This window comes from Orbicella faveolata, unplaced genomic scaffold, assembly GCF_042242905.1.
Source record: "Orbicella faveolata isolate gen_17 unplaced genomic scaffold, um_ofav_v1 contig_15, whole genome shotgun sequence".
Taxonomy (NCBI): domain Eukaryota; kingdom Metazoa; phylum Cnidaria; class Anthozoa; order Scleractinia; family Merulinidae; genus Orbicella; species Orbicella faveolata.
The window spans coordinates 11,366,911-11,394,686 of record NW_028301542.1 but is presented as its reverse complement, the minus strand read 5'-3'; the positions used below and the strand labels follow the sequence as shown (position 1 = coordinate 11,394,686).

The 27,776-nt window shown below is 39.1% G+C and overlaps 2 protein-coding genes, 1 long non-coding RNA gene and 1 pseudogene across 5 annotated transcripts; 3 read left to right on the top strand and 1 right to left on the bottom strand.

The window, feature by feature from the left end:
• Positions 1 to 417: 417 nt before the first annotated feature.
• On the bottom strand, positions 418 to 4,865 carry LOC149113530 (uncharacterized). Its single transcript, XR_016206841.1, has 2 exons — positions 4,107 to 4,865; positions 418 to 583 (listed from the first exon to the last, which is right to left on the bottom strand). It is a non-coding gene; the product is annotated as an uncharacterized LOC149113530 (long non-coding RNA).
• A 3,919-nt stretch (positions 4,866 to 8,784) lies between these two features.
• LOC110060732 (kelch-like protein 28) lies at positions 8,785 to 11,363 on the top strand (annotated as a pseudogene).
• LOC110060742 (creatine kinase, testis isozyme-like) lies at positions 10,845 to 15,718 on the top strand. Of its 2 annotated transcripts, XM_020767538.2 has the most exons (5): positions 10,845 to 11,321; positions 11,716 to 11,894; positions 12,912 to 13,230; positions 14,038 to 14,299; positions 15,186 to 15,718. In XM_020767538.2, exons 2-5 carry the CDS (start codon positions 11,789 to 11,791, stop codon positions 15,549 to 15,551), a joined length of 1,053 nt encoding a protein of 350 aa, XP_020623197.2. In that variant the 5' UTR covers positions 10,845 to 11,321; positions 11,716 to 11,788; the 3' UTR covers positions 15,552 to 15,718. The 2 variants fall into 2 exon arrangements, with proteins under 2 accessions (XP_020623197.2, XP_020623196.2); XM_020767537.2 differs by having other exon boundaries at positions 10,845 to 11,894.
• A 4,062-nt stretch (positions 15,719 to 19,780) lies between these two features.
• On the top strand, positions 19,781 to 26,810 carry LOC110060704 (pyroglutamylated RF-amide peptide receptor-like). Of its 2 annotated transcripts, XM_020767492.2 has the most exons (5): positions 19,781 to 19,892; positions 21,035 to 21,180; positions 21,517 to 21,787; positions 23,784 to 24,035; positions 25,323 to 26,810. In XM_020767492.2, exons 2-5 carry the CDS (start codon positions 21,068 to 21,070, stop codon positions 25,668 to 25,670), a joined length of 984 nt encoding a protein of 327 aa, XP_020623151.1. In that variant the 5' UTR covers positions 19,781 to 19,892; positions 21,035 to 21,067; the 3' UTR covers positions 25,671 to 26,810. The 2 variants fall into 2 exon arrangements, with proteins under 2 accessions (XP_020623151.1, XP_020623150.1); XM_020767491.2 differs by lacking the exons at positions 19,781 to 19,892; positions 21,035 to 21,180 and having other exon boundaries at positions 21,389 to 21,787.
• The last annotated feature ends 966 nt before the right edge of the window (positions 26,811 to 27,776 follow it).

The window sequence follows — 27,776 nt, the reverse complement described above, 5'->3', positions numbered from 1 at the left end:
GAGATAAGGCCTTTCCATTTAAAACTTTGTAGAATACCCCTTCCCCCCCCCCCCCCCCAGCTTGTGTAACAAAGATGTTCAAATTATTGTTTTGTGAAAAAAGGCAATTATTAAAAAACAAAACAGTGCCAAGAGACTAAGTGATTGTCAATGCAAGTTTCCATTTGTATTTTGAATTAAAATGGGTATAACATTATCCTCAAGTATTCTTTGCAGCTTTACAGAGAGGCCCAAACTGATAATGTAAACATAATTTTTAACACTTAAAGTTCTGTTTTTGCCCCTTCCCTTGCACCTTGTCATCTTTGTAGGGAAATTCTGAAAAAAGGTTTTGTACACCTGATCTTACAGAGTGCAACCTTTGGTTTAACTGGTTCACTTTACTGTTAAGGAATAATTAAATAGATCACACCGGAGTGGCTTTGTATCTTTATTATAATTCTCATTATCAGTAGAGAAATCACACTTGTACACTGGTCCACTGATACTCTTATGTGTATGTTAAACATGGGAAAGCAGTTTACATCATCTAAATCATAGCATTGTATGCCTGTGTGGGGTGTATATGCCAGGAGGTAACCACCTAAGAAAAGACAAACATAAATTATGTCATTGTTTCAATGACTCACTGTAAGTGGGTATTTGCTCATTTAAAGTATAATTTTTACCTCCACTTTAAACTTTTCAAACCTACAGTTTGTTTTCACTTTCAGAGAGGTTCTTAAATTCACAAGCATACCACCCACCTCCCTGAGACCCCATTCCTACTCTCCCATACCCAGGATCCCATTTCAACCTTCCAACATTTCCATAATCACATTAAATCAGTAATTTTTTTTCTAATTTTGGTCTGACTTAGATTCATCTCCACTCAGCCATGAAAGCAATGGTGGCAGATTTCTGTATATTTGTTGGTTTTCTATTGCTCTCAGATTCCCACCTCCCTTTTGACAGAATTAAATTTGGTTAAAAAATAAACAGTAGTTTAATCAAATTAATGCAGAGGCAAATACTGAACCAGAAAATTACTATAATTTTGGTATGAATGATACCTAAGTATAACTTACATAATTAATATCACATCTTTTCTATTGTAATTTAAGACAGTGTAGCTACTAATAGATTGACCACAAAAACCTAAAAACATGACTTTAGAAACACAGGTAAGTGAGAATATTGCCTGAGTTTTGCTTTTGCCACCAACCACTCTGCTTTTAAAAAAAATACATGGAAGATAATGACAAAGCAATAACAAAACCAACCAACCAACCTCTGGCAATTCAATAGACACACCAAATTTCCCTCCAAAATTCTCTTCAACACCTTACAGCACACGTAAATGTCAGCAGCATAAATTCAACTCAATGATTTGGCATGCTACTATCATCAAATGTTTACCCCTTGATTCAGAATTTTTAGGAGTATCAAAGAGAATTCCACTATAGATTACAAATGCTGTTTACCTTAACAAATATCTACATTAGTTCTGGAGATATTTCAGTTTAAAATGTGTAAAATAAATGCAAATGAGAAGACTGATGATGTCATACACCAAACCCAATATTACATCAAGTGCAGACCATATATACAGCAGAGATCATTGAAACTTGGTAGCCTTATAGTTCTACAGGCAACACACTAACATGGCTATAAAAAATATGTTACCAATTGGCAACTCAATCTTTTCCAGTCCCCTCTAACCCAATTTCAATAATGCAGTGATTTCCAGCTTGAAAAACATTAATCAAGGCCATGCCTTCGACCTTACAATTCAATAGGCTTGCTGGATCATGCAGATGAAGCACCATTGGCAAATATCAAAATGGAACTCCAAAGGTGGCCAGAAAAGCCTAGAATATCAGGGAAGGTCTGAAATGCAGTCTGTTGCCATGGTAACAAAACTGTTAAGCTCATATTATGTAGCACTCTACAAATTGCATTGTAATAGCACTGTCCCTTCTGGAACCCATGGTTCAGTAGTTTACTTGGACAATAAATTTCATAACTTTCCTGGGGGACTGGATGATCTAAATGGTATGTGGGAGACTCCCAGAATATTTGCAAGAATGTATGACTATCTCTTTACAGGTATTCATTAATAAATAAATAAATAAATAAATAAATAAATAAATAAATAAATAAATAGACACTAACACTACTAACATGATTGAGTCTGGAAAATATATATATATGTTTAGTTTATGATATTTTGAAAAATTCACCTCTCCCATCTAACATGCTGATCCTCTTTAATTTGGTACTTGAAATTGACAACAAGGATGCTACACCTTGGCAACTCATTGGCCAGGATATGTTGCACAGTCTTCACATCAGATAATGGGTCTGTACACATCATTTATGTATTTATTAAACAGAGATCTCCCCATCCCATCACTATGGAAATTCCAATTTTGATTAATACTTTTCTTTAAAAAGTTTGGCTTTTGAGACCCTCCCCATCCTTGGAATTTCCAATAATCTCCTTGGGGTGGGTATGGACATTTTCTAGAACCACACAATAAAACAAATAGACAAACTTTAAGATAGAATGTTAAAGTATAAGTCAGTGGGACATATATACATTGATTAACTTATAAAGACATGATTGATCATTGCAACTATACACAACTTAAGCAAAGGTGAAATTATAGCCTGAAAAAAAAATTAGGTGTGAACTGGATTCCAACCCATGACCTCTGTGATACCGGTACAATAACTTAATTAATTAAAGTTCTATGCTACAAAATACCAAACTGCTAATTTATTATGAAGAGACACAGCTAAAGGAGAGTTGTCAAGATATCAACTTTTTTGTGAATTCTAAAAGATCAATATGAGTCTTCTAAATTTAAGACTATTATACCTAACAAAAGACATACAGTAGGGCACTGCACTGTGTGCTCTCTCTACACACTCTTCCAGGCAGGATAGTAATATATATATGTCTTTTTTTTTTTTGGAATGGTTACTGCATGGTCATGCAAGAGGTACTAGTTGCTGCTGAGTAGTCTTAAAACAAGTGAACTAAGTGTGACAAAATATAATGTATATTAAATCTGCACCAGTTCAGTACAATTTAATACTAAATTTTAATCAGCCGCAAAAAAATATTATTGTTAGCACCTGATATTACATGTACTTTGTGAAGGCTTCTGGAGGGGTTATACCTTTATAAAGTACCTGGCAGCAAGTACTATTTTGATTTTACTAAAGCAAGACTGTAGTAACTGCTAAGAAAATGTGTTTGGTACATCCCAGAAAAACTGAGTGGGGTTCAGTGCGGCCCTCTTCACAAAAGTTAAACCCTTAACCTATTTATGACCATAATCTGCGATTTTCCCTACCCCATTTAGGACTGTTGTGACTGCTACAGTTGCCCTAAACATAAGTTTTGAAGGACTTTTGTTGATGGTCTTATCGATAATGATGAAAATTGAGGTAGCTTATTCTAAAAAAACATACAAAATTAAAGACTAGAGGGCAAAAACCTTACCCTAGAGTATTTATGACCAAAACGGCTGAATAACCATACCCTTTGGGGCTGCACATAGCTATATATAGCATATAGAGGAGAGTTCCCCCCACCTCCCGCTGGAGCAGGAATCAAAATATTACTGCCTTGATAACATAATAAAGATAAAATCTCAAAATAATCAAGAGTTACATGTATGCATGGGACTTCACTATCAAAATGATGCCTGTTGCTTACTGTAAATTGCATAAATTACTCCTACAATGTACCAGAATTCTGTAAATCTGGTCACCAACAGGCCACAAAAATCTGACTGTATAATTAATAAATAAGAAAATGACCGACTGAGCTAGTTTTGTTTTAGCCAGAATAGAGTGGCCATAATAATGAGGTGGCTGTGTTAACAGGGGTGGCTGTCAGGTAAGGTACATTCCACAGTAGTGATAAAGATGACACTCTCTAACACCAGTACCCATAAAGATTTTGGACAGTTTATTTTGCATAATCAGTTGGAAGAGGAAGAGGGAAAATTGAAATAAAATAGAATGGCTCTTGTGTGCCAGAGACAACCCTTTCCCCAAGTTACCCTGGTGGAGCTAACTTTTCACTTATTTCTTTGCAAAATTCAACCAACCATTTACATTAGGATCACGAACCAGACTTGAGGGCGAGACAATTCAGGTGGGCAAGATGACTCGCCTTGGCAGGTAAAGTAACCAACAACTTTTCTTTGAGTATACATAAACACTTTGGCTCGCCTAACTGGAACAACTCTTGACATGGCGAGTGTCCCACAATGCCTAGATTTAAGATTTAAAGCAGCAATTTGTATCAAAGAAGAGAAAAGTAACTCAGCAAAACCCACTGTGATTAATTGACTGAGGGAAACTTAAACAAATAGGGGTAGTTGCACATTTGATTATTCAATAACAGTTACAAATAATCATGCAGGGTCAACTTTTACTCGGCCTACAGGGGTTACATTTTCACATACAAACACTTGATAAAGGTGCCTCAGGGGGAGGGTTATCTCGGGTACCCGAGACCACATAAATGGGATCTGCGTTGCCTCAAAGAACACCCCTTCGATTTTCAAAGGGGAAGGTCCTTAAACAGAACCTTAACTTAGGGCAGCTTCAATGGCAGATTTCCTCTGATGGCTTGGATTTGAATAATTGATTTAATTACTTTTAAAGAGGACTAGAACTTAAAAATCTTGCTCGAATTTCGATCCAGCGAGACATAAGCTTCCACGCCGTGAATCAAGTTTTTACTGGGCGTCTTAAATGCACTCACCAAAGAGAAAGAGACTGATGACCCCAAAGTACCAATATATATGTACTGTATCTTACTGAAAACAACAATCTTTAACGAGAGATGTAAGAATGTGGGTACTGACCTGCAGCATGCGATCCAGCTTGTCTCTTCTACCAATGCACGTGAGCCAAGAGCAACAAAAGCTCTGGTGACAGCGACTTTCGGAGCTAAACGGCTTCTGTTAATTATGTTCCCGTAGTACACAGTGCAAACTATGGCCAGAAATACTTCATCCAGGTTGTTGTTAACATTATAGGCTATTGCACTTATTGTTATACTAAATCACGAACAACAAGAACCAAAAGTCGGAACAACACCAGTTTTGCAAATGTGTAAAATTCGCCCGACGATGACGGAAGGCTCTCCGTTATTTTGCTTCAAAACAATAATAAACTTTTCTCTTTTCCCGAAATTTTTGCTTAAAAAGCCGAATTAATGTGTCTGCAATATCTTTCCATCCTCAATATAAAATGAAACGAAACTGATGGTTTACAAATAGAGGGAAATCGCGAGTAATCGAAACGCCATTTTCTCGCTTTGTGAAACGAGCCGCGAAGCGCAGTTTAAACCGGATGTGACGTCATTTTTTGTTGGATGATGCCTGTACGAAAATTTCAGGAGTCTTCTGCCCCGCCCCTGTGGCCAGCAAGTGGCGATCGATTGTAACAGATCTGTGATCCAGTTTGCGTTGATTTTATTTCAAATCGGCATGATTTGTAGTGTTTTGAACTTCTGGGATCAGGGGACATGCAGATGTATGGAGACCCGTACGTTGCGCAGAAGGGTTAATCTGTTAATCTGTCAGCCCTATTTATAGAGCGTTTTCACGTGGAGTCATCAAATTCTTAAATCCAGAACTAAACAGCCACCAAAGTTGTTATCCTCATCAGGCATAAGAGGTACCAGCGCATTTTGAACCTGGAAGTTATGGCGGTGCGTGACATAAAGCTACGATCGCGTTTGTCGAAAACTATGTTTTATCTCGTGATTTTTTAGCCATTTAAGACGTTGCCGTATTTGGAAAAGTGCTTATTGAAATGTTTATTTGTTTCATTTTATTTTTATTGACACCTTTTTTTGACCTGAAATCAACATTTTTGAGCTTATACGTTGCGTGAAATTACCATTTTCAGGAGCCCATGATGGGCTCCTACCATTTTGCTGTTTCCTAAGTGAAACCAACATCCTTGCCGTCACGCGTTAACGTCAAATCAACATTTTAACCTATTTAGACTTGAAATCAACATCATTGAGCTTATGCGCTGCGTGAAATTACCATTTTGCTGTTTTCTAAGTGAAATTAACATCCTTGCCGTCACGCGTTAACGTGAAATCAACATTTTAACCTATTTAGACCTGAAATCAACATCATTGAGCTTATGCGCTGCGTAAAATTGACATTTTGCTGGTTTCTAAGTGAAACCAACATCCTTGCCGTCACGCGTTAACGTGAAATCACATTTAAACCTTTTTTGACCTAAAATCAACATTTTTGAGTTTATACGTTGCGTGGAATTGACATTTTGCTGGTTTCCAAGAGAAATCAACCTCCTCAGTTGCCGTCACGCGTTAACGTGAAATCAACATTTTAACCTATTTAGACCTGAAATCAACATCATTGAGCTTATGCGCTGCGTGAAATTGACATTTTGCTGGTTTCTAAGTGAAACCAACATCCTTGCCGTCACGCGTTAACGTCAAATCAACATTTTAACCTATTTAGACCTGAAATCAACATCATTGAGCTTATGCGCTGCGTAAAATTGACATTTTGCTGGTTTCTAAGTGAAACCAACATCCTTGCCGTCACGCGTTAACGTGAAATCAACATTTAAACCTTTTTTGACCTAAAATCAACATTTTTGAGCTTATACGTTGCGTGGAATTGACATTTTGCTGGTTTCTAAGAGAAATCAACCTCCTTGCCGTCACGCGTTAACGTGAAATCAACATTTTAACCTATTTAGACCTGAAATCAACATCATTAAGCTTATGCGTTGCGTGAAATTGACATTTTGCTGGTTTCTAAGTGAAATCAACCTCCTTGCCGTCACGCGTTAACGTGAAATCAACATTTAAACCTTTTTTGACCTAAAATTAGCATTTTTGAGCTTATACGTTGCGTGAAATTGACATTTTGCTGCTTTCTAAGTGAGATCAAAGTCCCTGCGGTCGCGGCGGGCCGATCCTTTGTTATGATAAACCGAGGCGAAACTTCGACTTATAACAAAGGCTTGGCTTGGTTATTATGACAAAGGATCGGCTCTGTTTAACATAACAAAGGCCCGGCTTCGTTTATTTGCAGCCTCGGCGGGAAAAGGGCGTTAGGTATTTTAATCAAAAGTGAACTTTGTCGAAAACGTTCCAAATTTCGCATAGAGTTTTGTTTAGGTATGTTTAGCAATGTCCCGTAGTTTTTCCGCTAAACTTTGCTTCGTTTTCAGGATATTGCGTATGCAAAAAACCACTCGGTTTTCCTAGCGGCGTCTTTATAAAGCGAGGCCAAAACCAGCGGCAAAAATACAGGAACACGTTTTTCTATTACATTGAAGACCACATGCAAAAAATCAGCTAATTTGGAGCAAGAAAAAAGAAAAGCAACCAAAATCGTCACTTATCCCCTTTTATGACTAGCTTCTTCATATGTACTGTACCTTACTGAAAACAACAATCTTCAACGAGAAATGTAGGAATGTGGGATACTGACCTTCAGCATGCGATCCAGCTTGTCTCCTCTACCAATACACGTGAGCCAAGAGCAACAAAAGCTCTGGTGACAGCGACTTTCGGAGCTAAACGGCTTCTGTTAATTATGTTCCCGTAGTACACAGTGCCAACTATGGCCAGCAATACTTCATCCAGGTTGTTGTTAACATTATAGGCTATTGCACTTATTGTTATCACTAAATCACGAACAACAAGAACCAAAAGTCGGAACAACACCAGTTTTGCAAATGTGTAAAATTCGCCCGACGATGACGGAAGGCTCTCCGTTATTTTGCTTCAAAACAATAATAAACTTTTCTCTTTTCCCGAAATTTTTGCTTCAAAAGTCGAAGTAATGTGTCTGCAACATCCTTCCATACTCAATATAAAATGAAACGAAACTGATGATTTATAAATAGAGGGAAATCATGAGTAATCGAAACGCCATTTTCTCGCTTTGTGAAGCGAGCCGCAAAGCGCAGTTTAAACCGGATGTGACGTCATTTTTTGTTGGATGATGCCTATACGAAAATTTCAGGAGTCTTCTGCCCCGCCCCTGGTGCAATACCACACAATTGATCTTTCTTCACCATATCTAAACAAACTTTTTGGTCCATTTGAGGGTACCATACCACCTTAAAAAATGTTTTGCCGGTACGGGAAGATTATGAAAAGAATACTTGGGATATGCCTCATTCGACTCAAAAAGTGGACAACGCGCGGCAAATTTTTCCACCTTTTCATACCATCGTTTCGTTTAGATCAAACAGAAATGTCAAGATCCATTCGCCTTCGTTGGATACGGGGTGGGGGGGGGGGGGGGTGGCGTGTGACTGTAACGCACTCGACTTTACGCGACTCGTCTAGTATTTATCACCTCGTTTCCAACGAGAGCTCTTGGAATCCGTGTTATTCATTTCACTTCACATGATTATGCGTCGTCTCTCTTCGTCCAGCTTTTATGCTTCCTGTTGATGCTATCTTTTTGCGAATCTCGCAAAGAAAAAAAAATGCATATCGTCAATGTTGACCTTTGTAGACCCTCTTTATAGTACAACGTTGTAATTTATCACAAAGGAATATGCCAAACTCTTTTGGTTTTTGGAATTGATGCCCATCATTGTAAAATATTACCGTGCCAAGTTAAATTCTTTGACTATCTGCCCGTTTAATGCGGATAAGAATTTGAGAATTTGTCGACAAATTTAGATTTTTCTGCCAAATCGTAGAAGGAACTATTCTACTTATTAAATATGCTAAATCCGACAGCTTTCCCATTGGCAGGAACACAGTCGATTGAACTCACGCAATCGCGCCCATCGTGAGTCAGCGATAAGAGTCATCAAGAAAATTAGCGGAACCAAACATCAATCCCTTATACATTTAGATGGCACGTTTATCAGAAACCTCTGATATTTCTGAGAGAACAAGAAAAGCAATTTCCGGAGAGGTGTTTTTGACAACCGACACACTCGATCAGCCATGTGACGTTATATTGGTTGTCGAAGACGGCAAAGAATTCAAAGCTCACAGACACGTTCTTTCAAAGGCGAGTCCTTTCTTTGAAAAGCTGTTGAACAGTGACATGAAGGAGCCCAAAGAAGGGATTGTGCGACTTGAGGAGTTTAGCGAGTCTGTTATGGGAAATACTCTCGAGTTTATTTACACTGGTAATGTTCAGATATTGGCTGAAGACAATGCCCGAGACCTGATAATCATGGCCGATTATTTGTTTATTCGGAACTTAAAGACTCTCGCTGAGGAGGTTTTACTACAGAACGGGTTAAATTTTTCCGATTGTTTTTCAAACTACTACTTTTCCGAAAGATATCGATGCAGTGAACTGTTTTCCAAGTCCCAAAAATTCATCCTTTCGAATTTTAGTGCCTTATACGCAGCCAACCGGGAAGAGATTCTGAATATGCCGAGCAAAGATATTAAAATTTTCATTTCAAGCGATGAAATTAATGTTCGTGCCGAGGAAGATGTGTTTAATATCATTCTGTCATGGATTGATCACGACAAAGGCAAGCGAAAGAAATATTTTGCCGAGTTATTTCATCAAGTTCGACTGATTTATGTATCGCGTGACTATCTAGTCAGTGATATCGTAACAAATGATCTTATAAAAGACAATGAGGACTGTTTTTATCTTGTTGAAGACGCGATGAAGTTGACTGAGTCTAAAGACTTTGATGATCTTTATGTTACACCTAGGAAGTCACTTGAGACTTCCATTATTGCAGTTTATGGGTACGAGGCAGGTCCCAACATTCTGTTATTTTCCTAATGAAGACAAATGGTGTTGTTTAGGTGAATGTCTGTCTGTATCATCCACTTTATATCCCTGGCAAAGTGAATTTGTCGCTTGTCGGGGCAAACTGTATGGGATATTAGAATCACTGCCTTTAAATCCAGAATCTTGGAATGAATCGGACTCATTCCAACGCCAACTGATTAGCTATAATCCATACTCAAACAGCTGGAAAAGACTACCATATAAGGACGACAGATATCTGCAACAAATATTTGTTACAAATGAAAATGAAATGTACGCTTTAGTATCTGAACCATGTAAATATCATGGATTATGTCGGAGGTCGGTCAACACTCACAACACAGAGATAGATGCCTGTAGCAAGGAGAAACATGTTTCCTTCATTATGCAGTACAAACCCGAATCAAACTCATGGCAAGAAGTATCATCGTTTGATCATTTGGGTTTCAGACATCATTTCCGCATTGTAGCCAAAGGGAATGCTATCTATTTTATTGGAGGTGAAGAATGGGGGTATGGTGTCGCGAGCATTGTTTTCAGTGATGTCAACAGATACGACCTTACCAAAGACGAATGGAGCAAAATACCCGACATTCCTGAGGCCAGTAGGTACCCTTGGGTTGCTGCTCTGAACGACAAAATCGTTGTTGGTACAACTAAACAAAAAGATTTGCTGTGGCAAACGTATCGATGCTCAGTTTATGACGAAACGACAGACGAGTGGCGGTTTATTCCAAGCCCCAATGGCCGTCTTGAAAAACTCTTGGCCGTTGATGGCAAGCTGTACGCTGTGAGCAATGTAATGCGAGTTGCAGAAAGCATAGGCATAGATACAAGAATCGAATGTTATGACGCTGATAAGAATGAATGGAACCTGAAAAATGAAACAACTATCCCTGGCGTGAGTGGATTTACAAATGCTTGTTCACTGAGAATTTTCAAAGGATTCCTTTCCGACCATCAACTAGAAAATTTCACTCCTTGTAGCATATCTGGACCTTCTGTCACACAGTCTACGTCCTCTGTCAAATGCAAGTGCCACGTCATGTGATCTATGTCAGGTGATACGTCACCATAATCAAGCTATTGTTACAAGTGAATAAATGAACGATCATATATTTGAACTGCGGCGAAAGGTATGAAGACATGGTTGATCATCGCAGTTGTACACACAACTTAAGTAGTTGTGAAATTAAAGCCAATATACAACAGAACACTTCACGACCACGAACTGTTTAACATACTCTGCGAAAATAATGCTACATACACATGTGCAAAGTTCCCGTATTTATCGGGTGGTAAACAGCGTCATGTAAGAAACTCAGGATATGACATCTCCTTTTTTTACGAACCCATGACCTCTGCGGTACCGGTGCAGTGCTCTACCAACTGAGCTATCAAGCCAACTGGGAGCTAATCATGTTGATAAACTCACTCACTCGTGTTAACAAGTAAATCTGCACAGGTTGCTGTCATTTTCGAAGGAAAGGCATTTTTAAGTTCTCTGCAAAACTCAAGCTTTGGTTTCAGAAAGTCTGTACACAGCAGGTAAAGGGTTGAATAAATAATTTTGCCACCATCAATTCTAAATTCTTTGCGGCGCTATATATTTATTACAAAGGAAGCTACAGATTTAGGTTACAGATCATAGCGTTTGCATGAAGTATGCCGCTAGCAACGTCACAGCGATCAGCTGGGCAAACAGAGGAGTGGTCCACATATCAACAGCGTTCAGTCTCTTCTACTGGTATAAAATTAGAATAGCAATTAGTTTGATAGAAAAATTAGGTGATTAATTAGCAAAAGTATTTAATTGGTAATGAAGACTCTCACTGTTACGTAACAATTATTGACTAAGTAATTAGTTTCAATTTGTTACAACTAAGTGAAGTCGACAAAACTCGCGCACTGTTGCAAATTCCTTTTTATTTTCCAAAATGAGTGAAATCAAACCAGCTTACAAGACGTTTTCTGCCGAGGACGATTTTCCTGATCTTTCCACGCACAACAACTACATGGCAAAGGCTTTGACTAAAGAAATTTATGCAAAGTTGAGAGACAAAGCCACCAAAAATGGATTCACTTTGGACGATGTGATTCAGACTGGTGTGGATAATCCGGGTAAGTTGAGGAAATGTAGAAGTCCTTTTTCTGAAAAAGTTTCATTGTTTTTCAGCTTTTTGGTTGCAAAGTAACGCAGCTTCTCGAACAAAAATCACTTTGCCTGCTCGCGCTTAAAAGGCACAGGCAGCTTTTCTGTGGCCAACAGTGGCTGCACGTTCTATTTTCCGCATGCGCAGGGACTGTATTCCTCAAAAGAGTTGTGTCGAAGCCGTTGGACAGCGCCGCTATCAACGAGAGGAAACCGCTCCCTCGCGCTTTCTTGCCGTTCATGATTTAAAAATCAATAAAACGACAGCAAGCGCGGGGTTGTGGCGCGAGCAATAACGAACTTTGATATTGTATTGATGAACTCTGATGAAGGTGAACAGAGGTCGCCGAAAATTCAGTTAAAAAGCAACAGATCGGATTACAACGGCCATTGCTAAAATTTGAAAAAAAATTGGAGGATAATTGAACTTAAAAAAGATCAGAGTAATTTAATAAATTTAGAAGTTTGATTTTAAAATTTTAAAAGTGAAATTTAGAAAAACAAAATTTTATAGTTTTAAAATTTTTAAGTGTGATTTTAGACTTTGATGAATCAATATTCTCACTAGCGCACAAACATAAACAATATACGCATGCGCAGTAGAGTGTATTAGCACATTTTCCTAACCAAACGTGATAACCCTCAGCATCTTGCTGCTTATGCTTATGGGCAGGTAAAAACAGCTTTGGGGATTTACTAGACTCGTGATATTTGAACAATCTCAAGGTCGGACGAGCTTTTGGGCGAGTGCAAGTTGGCAAACTTTTCAAACATCAAAAGTAGTGTAAATCCCTAATTGCTGGACCTTTCATACCGTTAAACTCGTTTATTAATGAAAATTTACGAACACCCGCAAGTTAATTTGCACAGCAGCGCAAATTAAAAACCAACGAAAAGTGTTCTATCTCTCACCCAGTTGGAGTGAATTTTAAATTTTCTCAGCCATATTACAAATGATGATATAAGTATGTTTTGCTGTTTTTCAGGTCATCCATTTATCATGACAGTTGGTTGTGTAGCAGGAGACGAGGAGAGTTATGACGTGTTTGCTGATCTGCTTGACCCAGTAATCGAGATGCGACACGGTGGATACAAGAAAACCGACAAGCACAAGACAGACCTCGATTTCACGAAAATCAAAGGCGGGAAACTCGATGAGAAGTACGTCTTATCGTCTCGTGTTCGTACCGGGCGCTCCATCCGGGGCTTCTGTCTGCCACCACATTGCTCGCGTGCTGAGAGGAGAGGAGTGGAGAAAGCAGTGGTTAATGCACTTGACAAACTGGATGGCAACTTCAAAGGAAAGTAAGGACTTGTTTAAATATGGTTTACTTAATTTTATCGGTTGACTTTGGCTTTAAATAAACTGGACTCTTTGATTGCTTCGAATTTCTTGCAACTAAGGCAACTGAAAGCCAATTCCGTTACTTGACGGCTAATCAAAGGTTTGGGGTTAGAATTAGGGTCAGGATTCTTGTTCTTGGGTTTGCAATCTATAGTATTTTTATGGGACTGAGTTCTTTGCGAGTTGTAGAATTCGAGTTGCGAAGTGCGAAATGCGAGTACATCTTAACCAAAACACTTTTTGGATTAACCTAACCATTACTATTACGGAGTCCACTGACTTATTTAACTCACTAAAAATATTTCTTGTACGCCTTGCGTGCCTATGTTTCACATTTACCTTAATCAATGATGATCGATCGAGTTTGGGCGCCTGCAAAAATTTTCATCATTCAAAGGCATCCAAAATACCTCTTTTGCACTAAGCCTGGTCGAACCAATATGTTAATAATCATAGACTGCTCGCAACTCCACAACTATCCTGTTTTTATAAACGGCTGTTTGGCTCTTACATTTACATCCCTAGAGAGCACCAGTCTTTCCAATTCTTGCTGCCGTCACGGATAATCGTCGTGGGCAGTCCCCTTTACGTACAATGCTAATTTATTACACGAAACACAGAACCTATAAGATGTAGCTCATTTTATTGTCACAGCTTTCGACCCACACTCTTAGTGGTTAAGTTTTTCATAGCTGGCAAATTTGGAATGCTGTCTACACCAGCTTTATACTCTATTTTTATTTGATCTATCTCTTGATTACTGTCAGGTACTACCCACTCAACCGGATGACAGACGCTGAACAAGAACGGCTTATCGCAGACCACTTCCTGTTTGACAAACCAGTTTCGCCACTGCTGACGTGCGCGGGAATGGCACGTGACTGGCCCGATGCCCGCGGGATCTGGCACAATGAGAAAAAAAATTTTCTTGTGTGGATTAATGAGGAGGATCATACTCGGGTGATTTCCATGGAAACTGGTGGAGATATGGCTGCTGTGTTTGAACGCTTCTGTACAGGACTTAACAAGGTAAACTGTCCAACATCTTATTTCTCCTTACAAGACAAGATAAAGTCGACGAGAAGGAGGAAAATCATGTACCAGCTAGGTCTTGATGGAAAATCAGATTATCAAAACAAACATTAGAGAGAATGTACAATGGATAGTAAGGAGAACAAATATTACGATCTAAAGATTGTAAATTAATACAGTTACACGCACTTTTCGTATTATTTTGAAAAATGTTTGATACTGTATTGTCGCTTAGTACATTAGGAATATAATTCATGTCTTGTATTACCGGCATTTTATGAGTTACCTTAAATATATTGGGCAGGTCATCCTAAATTTAACAAGTTCCTCTTCCCTAAGCTAGCTTAGAGAACCCTTGCTTCTTTCTGGTTTATTTTTACTTCTTTCAATACTTTTTTCTCACTTGAGTACGCTATAATGTTGGAGTTTTCTTTCGATTTTAAAGTAATTTCTTACATAGCAATTTTGAATAATTAGGTTACAAAGTTTATGAAAGATTAACTTCATGGACATCGTACAGGTTCCAGTTAGGTAGGCAAATAACCATTAACCTCTGACATTGTGGGAGGCGCGGTGGCCTCATGGTTAGTGCGCTCGTCTCCGGATCGAGCGGTCCGAGTTCGAGCCCTGGCCGGGGACATTGTGTTGTGTTCTTGGGCAAGACACTTTACTCTCACAGTGCCTCTCTGCACCCAGGTGTATAAATGGGTACCGGCGAACTTAATGCTGGGGGTAACCCTGCGATGGACTAGCATCCCATCCAGGGGGGAGTAGAAATACTCCTAGTCGCTTCATGCTACAGAAACCGGGATAAGCTCCGGCCTGATGGGCCACTTGGCTCGTATGCAGACTTTACCTCTGACATTGCAATACACTCCACCAGGTCGAACAGCTGATCAAAGAAGCTGGATATGAATACATGTGGAATGAACATCTTGGCTATGTCCTCACATGTCCATCAAATCTTGGCACCGGCCTCCGGGGAGGAGTGCATGTTAAAATCCCACTACTGAGCAAGGACGAAGAGAGACTGGACAGCATTCTAAAGAAACTGCGCCTGCAGAAGCGTGGCACAGGAGGGGTGGACACGGCATCCGTGGGTGGAACTTATGACATCTCCAACGCTGATAGGCTGGGATTTTCGGAGGTAGAGCAAGTCCAGGGAGTGATTGACGGTGTCCAATTAATGATTGAGATGGAGAAAAAGCTGGAGAATGGAGAATCCATTGATGACTTGATTCCCAAGTAAATCAACAAGACAGGAAATCTCTGAACATTTGCTCTCTGATCTCTCAAACTGATGTAACTTTATACCTTATTCGAGAAATCCAGTATTAACAAGTCAGCATCATAGCGGAATTTCGTCTGAACGTTTACATTGCAAAAAGGTCATTAAACACATTAATGCTAGTTTAAGTTGCATCATGCACTTTTATTTTGTTATCGTCATAATTTAATTAGCGCCTTTCATCCAATTAGCACCACCTATCTAATAGACGCGTCTAGTTGTTGAATACGTTCTTACTACGCGCTTCTACTGTAAAAAGCGCCCGCACACCAACAAGTGCTCCGATTACATAAGAGCCCCCATGATCAATAAGCGTCCTTATTATATGGCTAGCTCCGTGAGCGGGCAAGATGAAGCAAATCCTGCGCTGTGATTGGCTACCCGAGCGGGCAAGATGGAGCTATCTTGCCCGCTCGGAACTACCCGCCGTGTCCCGCACGAAACATTTCCCCGAAAAGCCATATAATAAATCCTTTATTGACCAAGCTTGTTCGATCAAGATGGCTGGGTATTGGCCTCGTTCTTTTTTTGCGAGTTTATGGACCTCGACTCCGTCTCGGTCCATAAACACGCAAAAAAAGAACTTGGCCAATATCCAGCCATCTTGACCTCACACTTGGTCAATAACCCATACCTATTCTGTATCAATAGGCCCTGTTGATATTCTCGGTATTAGACTAGGACTAGCTTGCAATGGAGGCTCATGCGTGAGAATACATTTGCATAAGAACAGACTTCCCGCATTAGCCTCAGTTGCAAGCTAGTTACAGCCCAATACCGACAATACGAAGATATCCTAATAACGCTATATCAGAGAACATTAAGACTATCGGTAGTTCATCTTCCTTCTAAGACCTAACCAGAGCGCATTTCTTCCCGTTTGCCTTGTGCTTACTGCTCTAATCTTAACTTTCACTCAGCGCAGTACTCTTCTAAGTGTTTCTACTGTTATTTCCAAGCAGGGCACAATTTGTTCACAGGAAAGATCTCCTTTTTGTTTTACATGAGATGTTTATGTAAAAGGAAAAATGATAATAAACGCCCGCCTCTAATAAGAGCCCTGTCTTCAATAAGCGACTGCCCTGCAAAATAGAGCAAGCGTCCAGTTAATTCGGTTACATGTTTAGCAATGAGAAGTATATAGTATTGATGTTCAAGAGTTAATTTACATGATATTAACATGTTGCTGCCATCATGCAGGACCATGCAGTGCGGACACAATAGTAATGTCAGGAGGTAGGGTGGACTGAGTTTTCGAGATTTTGCAACTAAACGCTTTGTTGTGATATTTATATGACATTCTAGCTAGCAAAGATTTCGCTCAGCAGTTGAGCAATTATTGCAGCTTGGAAAGCACTAGAAACTCGTTATGTTTCTCATTCCTTCTTCGGCCGCTCTCCAAAACTAGTTCAGATCTATACTTCTTTCAAGAATTCCAGACTTTCTACGAGTCCTGTAAATGCTAAGTTCTTTTCGCATGTGATCGCGCTTCCGACTAGGAAATACTTCAGTGAGCACGAACAACAGCACCAGAACGAGTTTGGGGTGGATATTTTCATACACTCTCTGTATTTTTTCTCCTGTAATCATTTTTACAATCATTTAACGTGATTAACCAAATATTAAAAGAGGCTAGTCTTCTTAACGAAGGACTAGGGACAAGCTCTACGCGAGCCAGGATATAAGTAAGGTAAGTTTTCCAGCGTGAGTCATGAAGTAAAACAAAAACTATATAGACTGTTAAAAGCCAATTTTTGAATCAAATTTACAAACGCCCAAGGTGACATACACCCAAGACCTAATTTACAATTGAAAACTAAGCCACTAATTGCTTATTTGTCGTTAAGGAAGTAAAACCCATTCCATCTGATTCCGCTTAAACTCTTCCCGTTAAAATCCTGAGGTGCGATGACACATCTCTTAAGTTGTTACCCCTGGGAGACCCCAAATCTCCTTTGGATTGGCCAGAAAACTTCTAAAATACCGGTAATTTATATATCACGTAACCTTGTAAAGAAGACTAATAGACCGGTTTCCAGATGATCCCTTCGACCGCTTCGAACGAGTCAAGATTATGGCTACAGTCTATCTACAATCGCTGGATGGTGGTTTCCATATAAGCCCAGCGACCGCTGGCCTTTTTTCCAGCGATCGTAGTCTTAAAGAAAACTTTGCTCAGAAGATTAAGGAAATACTTTAAGCAAAGGCATAATTCTACTGCGTTCCACAGCATTCTAGTTTCACGTCACTACTTATCATTCACACTAACACTGATCGAAATGTTACTTGTGACAAATGAATCAACGAACGATGTTTAATGTTTTAATGAGAAACTCATTTCTTAGCGGCATCTGTGGTAACATCCACAATCATTAAATCCTGACCATTACTGGAAGTTCGATATCAATCAATGAGTGTTTCACATTTTCAAATGACACGCAAAGTGTCCTGCAACAAATATTCCATATTTCTTCACAAAAGGGGTTTACAGCAAAGATACAGCGAAGTACCATTTCGGTACTTGTATTGCTAATAAATTTAACGGAAAAATGTTCTGTTTTTGAAAAGTGAATGTTACCATTATGCAAATATTTCTTTCTTTGGTAATTGGTGTTTTGTAATCGTACCACTGATACATCGAACGAGACATACTTCTATTTGCAATTTTCAGTACACGTCTAGACAGCAACAAAAATGGTCAGACATTGGATCGCTTGTGTTTTACACGAATGCGTTTTCCTATTATGTCCGAGTGTTCTTCATAAGGTGACAGTTAAAATTGCTTAGAGAAAGTAAGACTAGTTTTTCAAATACAGATTGTTCCGGCGGTATAAAATTACCGAAGTAAATCAGTTAATCTGTCTACGGGAAAATATACGTTCTACACTGAGTTTAGAGTTAAGAGAAGAATAAGATGCAATGGAGGCCGAGTTAGTACGTAAGATATTTATGTTTTAGTCACTTTGTTGCATAGAAATCTGAACGTATCAAACGTGATTTTAAAGTAATAGATATCGTGGCCATATATTTTTTACGTTGATATTCTATATATGTTTCTGCTAGCCAACCACCGGGGAATGATATCCCTAATAGTGCTCGTGGGCATTACGAGGGAAATCCATTTGGATTTTATTTTCGGCTTTATCACACTGATATCAACTCTTAATAAGTAACGTGTTATTTCAGTTTTAAACAAGAAAATCCATTGAAAACCGCAACTCAAAAGTGAAACCTATCTCGGCAAAATTTTGGAGCAAATCTGGATTAAACATGAAGACTCTCGAGCAAATTGCGCGATCACACTGCGTCCCAACCTTGCAAGAACGATCCTGTTCAGACTGCAGTGATCACTGATTATAAATAACGGGCCCGAAATCATGCTCTGAGGTTCTCCTTAATTCTTTAGGCCTTTATCGAAGAAGGACTGTTCCGAGAAAAATCTCATTCCAGTTGTTTCACCTATTCAAAGTTCTCTTAAAATCTCTAACACTAAATCGTACCTCATCAGCTTTTGTCAGCACTTTCAGCCGCTGAATCAGGCTGGTTAAGTCTCGCCATGGGTATTTTGGTTCATGGCGACTCGCATTATATCAAGACAGTAGGCAAGGTTTCCAGATTGGCTAACTACTAACCCGTGTTACAGCTTCCAAGCCCGAAAGAAAAAAAATTGAGATTTCCTCTCTCTGGGAGGGCAGGAGGTAGCACAGGGAGTACAATAAGGTTTCAGCAACACTAGACATCTAGTAAATTCGAAGTGTGCTGGTAGCATGTTATTGAGGACTGAGTGCGCAGATGTTGAATAAGATCTTCAGTAGGCAGAGATACATACAACAAGGTCTTTTATTTAGTCTTTCCTCGGTCCACGTCATTAGCAATAATTATTGACAGTGGTGTCATTCTCTTAATTCAAGTAGACAGAATCTTTTCCGTCAATCCGTCAATTTCATGTACCTAATTTACTATAGACATAATTACAATCGTTATTATACTATGTTCATGCTACATTGTCATCCCCATTTCTAATCCTACATATCGTCCATTTTATGTGTATTGCTTGTATACTTTTCAATAATTCTGCTGTAGCGGACTTCCTATTATAGCAGGTGTCCCAGCGGAGGGTAATTAATATGACAAAAGTGAATCTTTTATCATGTTAATTTGATGCTAAAGTCAAAAGAAAATAAACAATACGACGGCAGGCTGTTGTGCTGTTTCGCCGTCGGAATTACCTTAATGATATATATTTTGGAATGGTTTCAGTAACTATTCTGATTGTTTTTGTTATCCCATCAATACCTCAAGGTAAGGCTTGTTTTTATCAGTTTATGTTTATTCTAATTCCCAAGCTTCTCCAGACTGTTATTGGCTTTAAAATCATAATTGTCTTCAGATTTCAGTTTCATTCTATTTTGCTTTTATTAACGGGCTCAAAAAATTGTGGTGCTAAGTGTCATCATGATTATTATAAGGAGAGAAAAGTCCGCTACAAAGCAAAACAAAATTTAACTTGAAGAATGATTAAACATCAATTTCAATCATGCCATATTTAATATATTCGGTACAAAGAGCTTGGTGAGATTTCCTTCATTCTTTAACACCCAAGGGAAAAATTCACCGCTGAAAGGAGTGAAATTTCCAAAGCGTTTAATTCTCCTGGTTATTTTCCCTTTTTCGTGTAATGATGTGAGTGATGTGCATTGCAATGAGTTACAGAAAAGAATAGCCATCTGCTTTTCCAAAACCACTATAATTACTGCTCTTATTGCTTAAACGGCGCACTGTTCAGAATCATCATTTTCGCTTTTCAACTGAATCAATGTGCTGATAAAATACAAAACTGTTCATCTGCACTTGCCCAGGATGATCAAACTGATTGTTGCCTGTAAGGTAAGTATTTAAACAGAGTGATATGACATTTTCTCCGGACATTTTCCTTTCCTTGTTCGTGCCAGTGGTGGTATAAATATCATCAAATATTCATTATCGAAAAGCTAATCTAATACACTTATCCCGACGTGGAGGCGTCGTGGACTATCATTCAATCAATCAATCAATCAATCAATCAATCAATCAATCAATCAATCACTCATTTTATTTAAAAACTCGGTTAAAATCTTCAGGACTAGTGGTTAGGGCACTGGATTTGTAATCCGGAGGTTTCTCCTCCCTGCTACTGGATGGATTTGTGTGGTGGTCCCAAATCTCAGCCCTTCCGCGCTTTGTAAATAACCAATTGGTCAGCCTCCCGCCAGTTGGGATTTTTAAAAGGTTTCTGTTTAATTTACAATATTTGTTTGCTTATTTCAGTGTCCTCAATTAGTACAGTCGGGATGAGCTAAATACTTCGACACTTAAATAAAGCGATTTTTTTTTATCGCCAAGAACATATTGCTTTACACTTGTATGGATTTTCAAGACATAGCGAATCCTTATCATTTTAACAGGTCACGTGTAACTAGCTTTGAGAACGTTCCGTCATGTCTGAACCAGATAAGGTTGCCATAGCAACGGTACTGTCCGCACTCATCGCTGTAGATGTCGTGGGGAACTCTCTTGTTTGTGTGATTATTAAGAAAAATCGAGATTTGAGGTATGTTAAGAAACATGTTGTCAAATGTCAAACGTGGAATGTTTATAGTGGTCAGGTGCGCTTAGCTACACCTAGATATAATTCTCAGGCATGCTAATTCAATCATAAATACAATCTCGGTTAAAGTGTGGGATAAAAATACATGTCTGGCATTAAAATACATTTATGAAATAAACTGATGTTCATTCTGCAAAGTTATTAAGCATTCATGGGAGATGTTTCACATCAAAGAAGATCAAAAGATTTCTTGAAAGATAAAGGCAGAAAATTTCAGCTTATTGGTTGCCCATTACCATTGCCTGTAAATTTATCATACGTTTTTCTGCAATTCCATAGGGTTCCCATTAATTATCTACTTGTGAATCTGGCTGTAGCAGACATCCTTTTTGCAGCGTTTATTGCACCATCCGTTATTCTGAGACTTACATTCAATCACCCAGGAGGGATGACTGGTACAGTGTTATGCAAATTACTAACGGGTGGTAATGTGGCATGGGTCGGAGGTATCGCCTCAGTCGTTACCCTGGTTACAATCGCTATTGAACGATACTATGCCGTAATGTACCCTCTTGGAAACAAATGGAAACTTACCAAGCGAAAACTGAAGGTCAGTCTCATTGGTAATAAAGAATGTTTAAATTTTAGAAATCTTCATGTTATAACACAGGTCAGGTAATTTTGGTTTTTGATTAGATAAGAGTACATTGAGTAGTTGCAGTTGCAATAGATCTGGAAAACAGAAAGCAATTTTAGTCGTATACCTCCGATGAATAGGTTAATTTATTCATGATTTAATTTGCCTTGAGTCAATGACATAAGGATGGTAGAACTGGTTTAATGAGACTTCGTTCATGATGGCTCAGTAGGAATTAGATAGGACTAGCGCGCGCGTGCTATGTTGCAAATTCTAATGAACGATTCGCGCCAGCTCACTGTGATAAATATAATGTTCGATAATGTGAGGTCAGTTCTGGATAGTAAGCTAAAATTTAGTACTCCTACCTTTTTTCCCGCCCTCTCTCCCTGAACGTTTTGTGTTACGAATAGCTGTTATTTTTTTTAAGGTATTTGTTGTTGTAACAAAATTAGCCATAGTTAACGTTTTTTTTTCGCTTTGGGTGTTTGTATAGCTTAGGTCAGAAAAAAAACAATAACAAACTGAAATGATTTAGATCTACATGTCGACTTTCATGGACTCCGAGTAAGCAATTTAATTAGAAGTGATTAGCGTTTGGTTACTCAGAACGTTTAAAATGAACAATATTTGCCGAGTACAATGTGTAATTCTTAATTACCTCATGAATCTAAACTGACGACCACAAATTGAGTAGTTCTCAATTACTCAGAGTATTCTAACGAGCAGTGTTCGAGTATTTCGCCGTAGTAACTTTTTAATGGTCAAAGCGATTGCAATTACTTGAGCAAGTAGTATTTCAGTATTTCAAATTGAGTAGCTATCCATTACTCAGGGTACTTTTAATGGGCAGTATTCAAATATATCGAGTAACTTCTCTGTTTCTCGAAGCGATTTGGGAAATGTCTTGAAGACATTGTTTGAAGATATTGAGTGATAACTAATTACTCTGTATCGAGTATTGAAAAGTTACTCAATAAACTTTGTCATTTATTCACCTGAAAATCTTTGTTGGTATTCCTTTGAATAATCGCCCATGCATGCAGCGGAATGTTTTCTGTTGCCTAAAAATTATCTCCTTAGAACCAGTTTGACCCATTCCTGGTAAGTTGTGTCGCCATTTTGAAAAATTAAATCCGAAACCGGTCTCAAAACCAGTCTGACCGGTTTAACAGTGCTCCCTGATTGGTTCTCAGCCAAGCCTTTGTTCTTTCTCCATATAAGCGCGACATCACCCGTATGGTTGGGCGATCAGTTAACTCCACTACAAAACTCGTTTACTATTCAATAATACAAATCTTAAAACATTAACACATGCAAGTATAATTTATTTGTTTGTCCAAACTCCCCCATATTTACCTACACGATCTGCGTCTCATTAAACCAGTTCTACCATCCTTATGTCATTAAATCAAGGTAAATGAATTCATGAATAAATTGATCTATTCATCAGAGGTACACTACTAAGTTTTCTACTTGAACGCTGACAAATTTCTACCTGTGGCTGTTTGCTTTGATCACCGAAAAGTATTCAGCAACGTCAGACAGCACGACGAAAGGCTTCACAGGCCACACTGTACTCAGACCAGACATGGGGGGCCTGGTTCAATCGATTTACAAAACATGGCACTGGTTTTCAACAACATAATGACGGTCCATGCTCTGTTGAGGGGCGACTGGGTTTAAGCATAAGTTAATAAACTCCTGGTTGATTGCAGTGAGTTTGATCCTGTGGATTTGCCATATGTTACAAAATTCTTTTTAGCTTCATGTTTGTGTTTATGCGTTGTTGAAATATTTTTGAGAGGATTTTACAATTAAAATTTCCACCTTGTTGCAATTTCCCACAACGCCAAAGTAATTTTATGGGATTTTAATCTACACCGTGTGTTAACTCCATTTCCCTGATGACCAGGTATCACATGAATAAGCTACTCAGTGGGATGAGATTTCCACGTTATGATTGCAGGTGATCATTCCTGTTACCTGGATCTTCTCCATGACATTTTATTTGCCGTTCTTCCTGGTGGCAGAATTTGATTCCAAGGTAGGCTTCTGCGCATGGAAATGGCCAGACAAGTGGATGCGTAAAGCTTACAGTGTGCTATGGCTGGTGTTTGTTGTTCTCCCTTTAGTACTGATGGTCAGGCTTTACTCCAGAGTTGTGTATACTTTGTGGTTCAAGCGTTCCGATGACAATCAACTCACTTTCCGACAAAGAGTAAGTGTTTACGAACACATTCTTTACCAGGCAGAGGCTAAGGACGTTCCCGCGAAAATTTTCCGGTCGATAGATTTTTTTAAATTTTTACTACAGTCAGATAATGAGTTACTTGTGTCAGAAATGCAAAAAAAAAAAAAAAAAATTGGGGGTCACCGACTTTGTTTCAGAGACAAAGCGTGTGGAAAACTACCCTGATTTGGAGAAATTGGCGCGCCTAATTCAGCATGGTGTACGGGGGTTAATAGTTTAAACTATCGAAGGTGAGTTAACGGAAGCAAACGATCTTAGTCATATATTTGTAGAAGTGGATCTGTTGCGTAAATAATTCCAAATGTTACCAACGTTTTCCCAAAACTTAACCCTTTAAGAGGCATTTGAAACCGTCGCACAGATAAACGAAGAGCTAAAAAGAAGCGATTCGAAGGTGCATTTTGCAAAAAATTCAAACATCTAGTCGATAGATTTTCTTCATTTTTTCGCTAAACGTAGAAAATCGGTAGAGAAAATGATCCATTAAAAGAAAAATAGGGGTCACCGAACGTCCAAGATCGTTAAATCCAATCAAAGCTGTAGCAATGGCCATCTGCCCTATCATTGTTTGTTGTACTACTTGGCGCGCGAGCTCATGCATGACGTGGCGTGCAGTAAGGATGCGCAGAAACAATCCACCGTAGGAAAAAACGATGGCGGCTGTACATTTTACCACAATACCTTGCAAACCTAACACAGCCTATAAGGCACAAAGAAAGCCAGATTTTTGCAATATTTGTCCCTGTACTAAGGACATTGTTTAGCCTAGGTTTGAAGATTTTGTAACTCTTCTGTACGATTTTATGAACGTTGTTAAGGTTTTCGTGCGCTAAGAACCATGGGTAAATGTACCAGCCGCCATTTTTTTTTCTTACGGAGGATTAGCACGAACGTCCTAAAATACATGTATTTAACAAATTGACGTCAGTTTTTCGTGCGTCTATCTTGTTGTTGACAATGAATTTCGTTATAACATCCTCAAAGTAGTCTATGGATCCACTCGGCTTTCGCCTCGTGGACCCACAGCTACTTTTGACGAAATTCACGATCAATACGCAGGACAGACGCGTGAAAAACTGACGCCAATTTGTTTTTTTTTTTTACAATAACAAATTGTCCATTCTCGCTCATAAACGCATTGCATAAATTATAAATTCATGTGTCTTCCGCTTATTGGCAAAGAAAATTAGCCAATGAGAGCTCGCGAATTTCAGCAGTTATCGTAAAATAAAAATTGCGTCTGTTATTACACAGGGTGTCATCAGGCTGCGGAAGCGAGTCACTCTGATGGTTGTAACTGTCAGTGCCATATTTGGTGTGTGTTGGGGTGCAGATTCCACTGTGTACATCTTAAGAACCTTTGCACCTTACAACATCGGTCCCATGGCTGTAGCCGTCACACAGATTATGGTCTTGTTAAATTCTGCCGCCAACCCTTTTGTATATGCCCTGTTGAACCAACGATTCAGAGAGAAGATCAAAGCAGTTGTATGCTGCACTGATCCCTTGGAGTCTAGGCTTCAAGCTAGGAGAGGGACTCAAAGCATAGAGCTTCCTGTCATGTACAAAACCACCCACCCGACCCTGTGTTGCAGGGAGTAGTACATTCCTTGTAGTGTCTGTATAGTCGAAGACTGCTAGCAGTCGGTTTGTTCCGTTAGGGTCAGACGAGTGAACACGAACGTATAAGAGTGGTATGGAAGAAAAGGGGCTGGGGCGAGACGAAAAACTCTCATAATCCCCGCCTCGTTTCGAGAGAAAAACAGCCTATCAGCTGTTAAGTAGAGTCATGCGCTCCCAGCGTAACTCTCCCTCGTTAGTATTCTAGGTGAAAAGAAAAATAAGAGAAGAAGAGCCAACTTTCGAAATATCAAAATTGAGCGTATTATCGGAGCCAATAGGGACGCAAACAAAGGTAAAGCAAATAAGGACCCAGGTCCGAGTATCGGGCCCACAGAGGTAATCCATGTACTGGCTCCACAAAAGTGGTCCGTGGAGCATGGTCCTTGTTTTCTTTACTTCCTTTCTAATGTTTGCTTTCCAAGACCTCTCCATCAAGTTGAATTTTAATTTATCGAAAGTAACTAAAGGATTATCCCTTTTAAAAAATAACTGCAAGGCAGTAGCGTTCGAGCGCTTGACCATTCCCCAAGGGAAACCTATTATCTTGTTGTTTTATTTATTTTCATTATAATACCATCTTACCAGAAGAAGTACTTCTGGTGTTACTAGTTTGGCATTGATGTCATACATATTGTTTTAGTGGCCAATCTCTCTATAATTCATTTTGTTGTTAACTAAAAGCCTGATGGTTTCTAGAGGTCACCTCGCCTCACATTAAAACATTTATAAATACTGTACATTAAGTAAAAAGGCAAAATAAACAGAACGAAAATTTGATGAATGATATAGCTAAGAGACGTGCCTGCAGTGAACCATGGTATTTCTATTCATCATCTTGGACTGGATGTTTGTTTTGATGAATGTATCTTATTCTATCATTATTCCCTGCAGGTGCGTCTCATAGAGAGAATTGGCCATATACGGGTGAAGCACCCGTTAGTCAAGGCCTCTCAGGGGCGGGGTTAGTGGAGGGCGGCTTATATTACAATAGCCCTTATGTGTGATGACATCAGACTAGCAAAAATCACCACCAAGCCTCGGCTTGATAATGCAAAATGTAAATTTTATCATGAACCAATTCCCAAAGCAGTAAGGATAAAAAGAATTTTGCTTATCCTCTGCATGCCTCGTGGCACATGGGGCCTTTACAGAGTTCTTCCACTGTTCTCTGTCTGCTGCATTCGTCTTGGTTTCCTCCCATGATATCCACCCTGCCTCTTTACATTCCTTTTCAACTGTTCGTCGCCATGTTGTCTTGAGCTTTTCTCTTTTCCTTTTCCCCTCTGGGGCCCAGCTTATTGCAATGTTACAATCATTATTGCGATCTTCCCACAGGATGTGACCAATCATATTCCCTCTACGATATTTCACCTCCACCCTCAGCGGTTTCATACTCGCTCTTTCCAACAGCTCCTTAGTACTGACATGATCTTGCCATTTAATTCGCAGGATCTTTCGTAGGCACTTATTGTGGAATACATCTATAGCTTTGTGATCTCCTTTGTTCATTTTCCACGTCTCGCATGCATATAACAATACCGGCACCAACAGTGTCTTATACAATCTCAACTTTGTTTTCCTTGAGATGCTATTGGAACGCCACATGTTCTTCAATCTGATGAATTCACCTATTGCTTTGGATTGACTGTTTTTTAGGTCTTTCATACCAGCTTCTTCCTTACACACTTTCGCTTCCAAGTGTGTAAGTTCATCAACGTCCTCAATATCTATTTCATTGACTACAATCTTGTCTTGGTTTCTCGCGTTAATCCTCATCACTTTCGGCTTTCCTGCACTGACCTTGAGCTCCACTCGTCTGGCTTCTTCTTCCAGCCTTGTTGTTTTATCCTGAATCCGCTGTTTGGTAGAGGAAATTAGAGCTATGTCATCCACAAAGACCAAATCATCAAGTTTGGATGTCACGAAACCTCCATGTAATGCCGTTCTTACCATTTCCAACTGTTCTTCTCAATTACCGAATCCATTATGATCGAGAACAAGAATCCAGACTTATTGCATCCTTGCTTGACGCCAGTTTTTATGTCAAAACAGTCGCCAATCTCCCCACCATCCACCACTGCACAC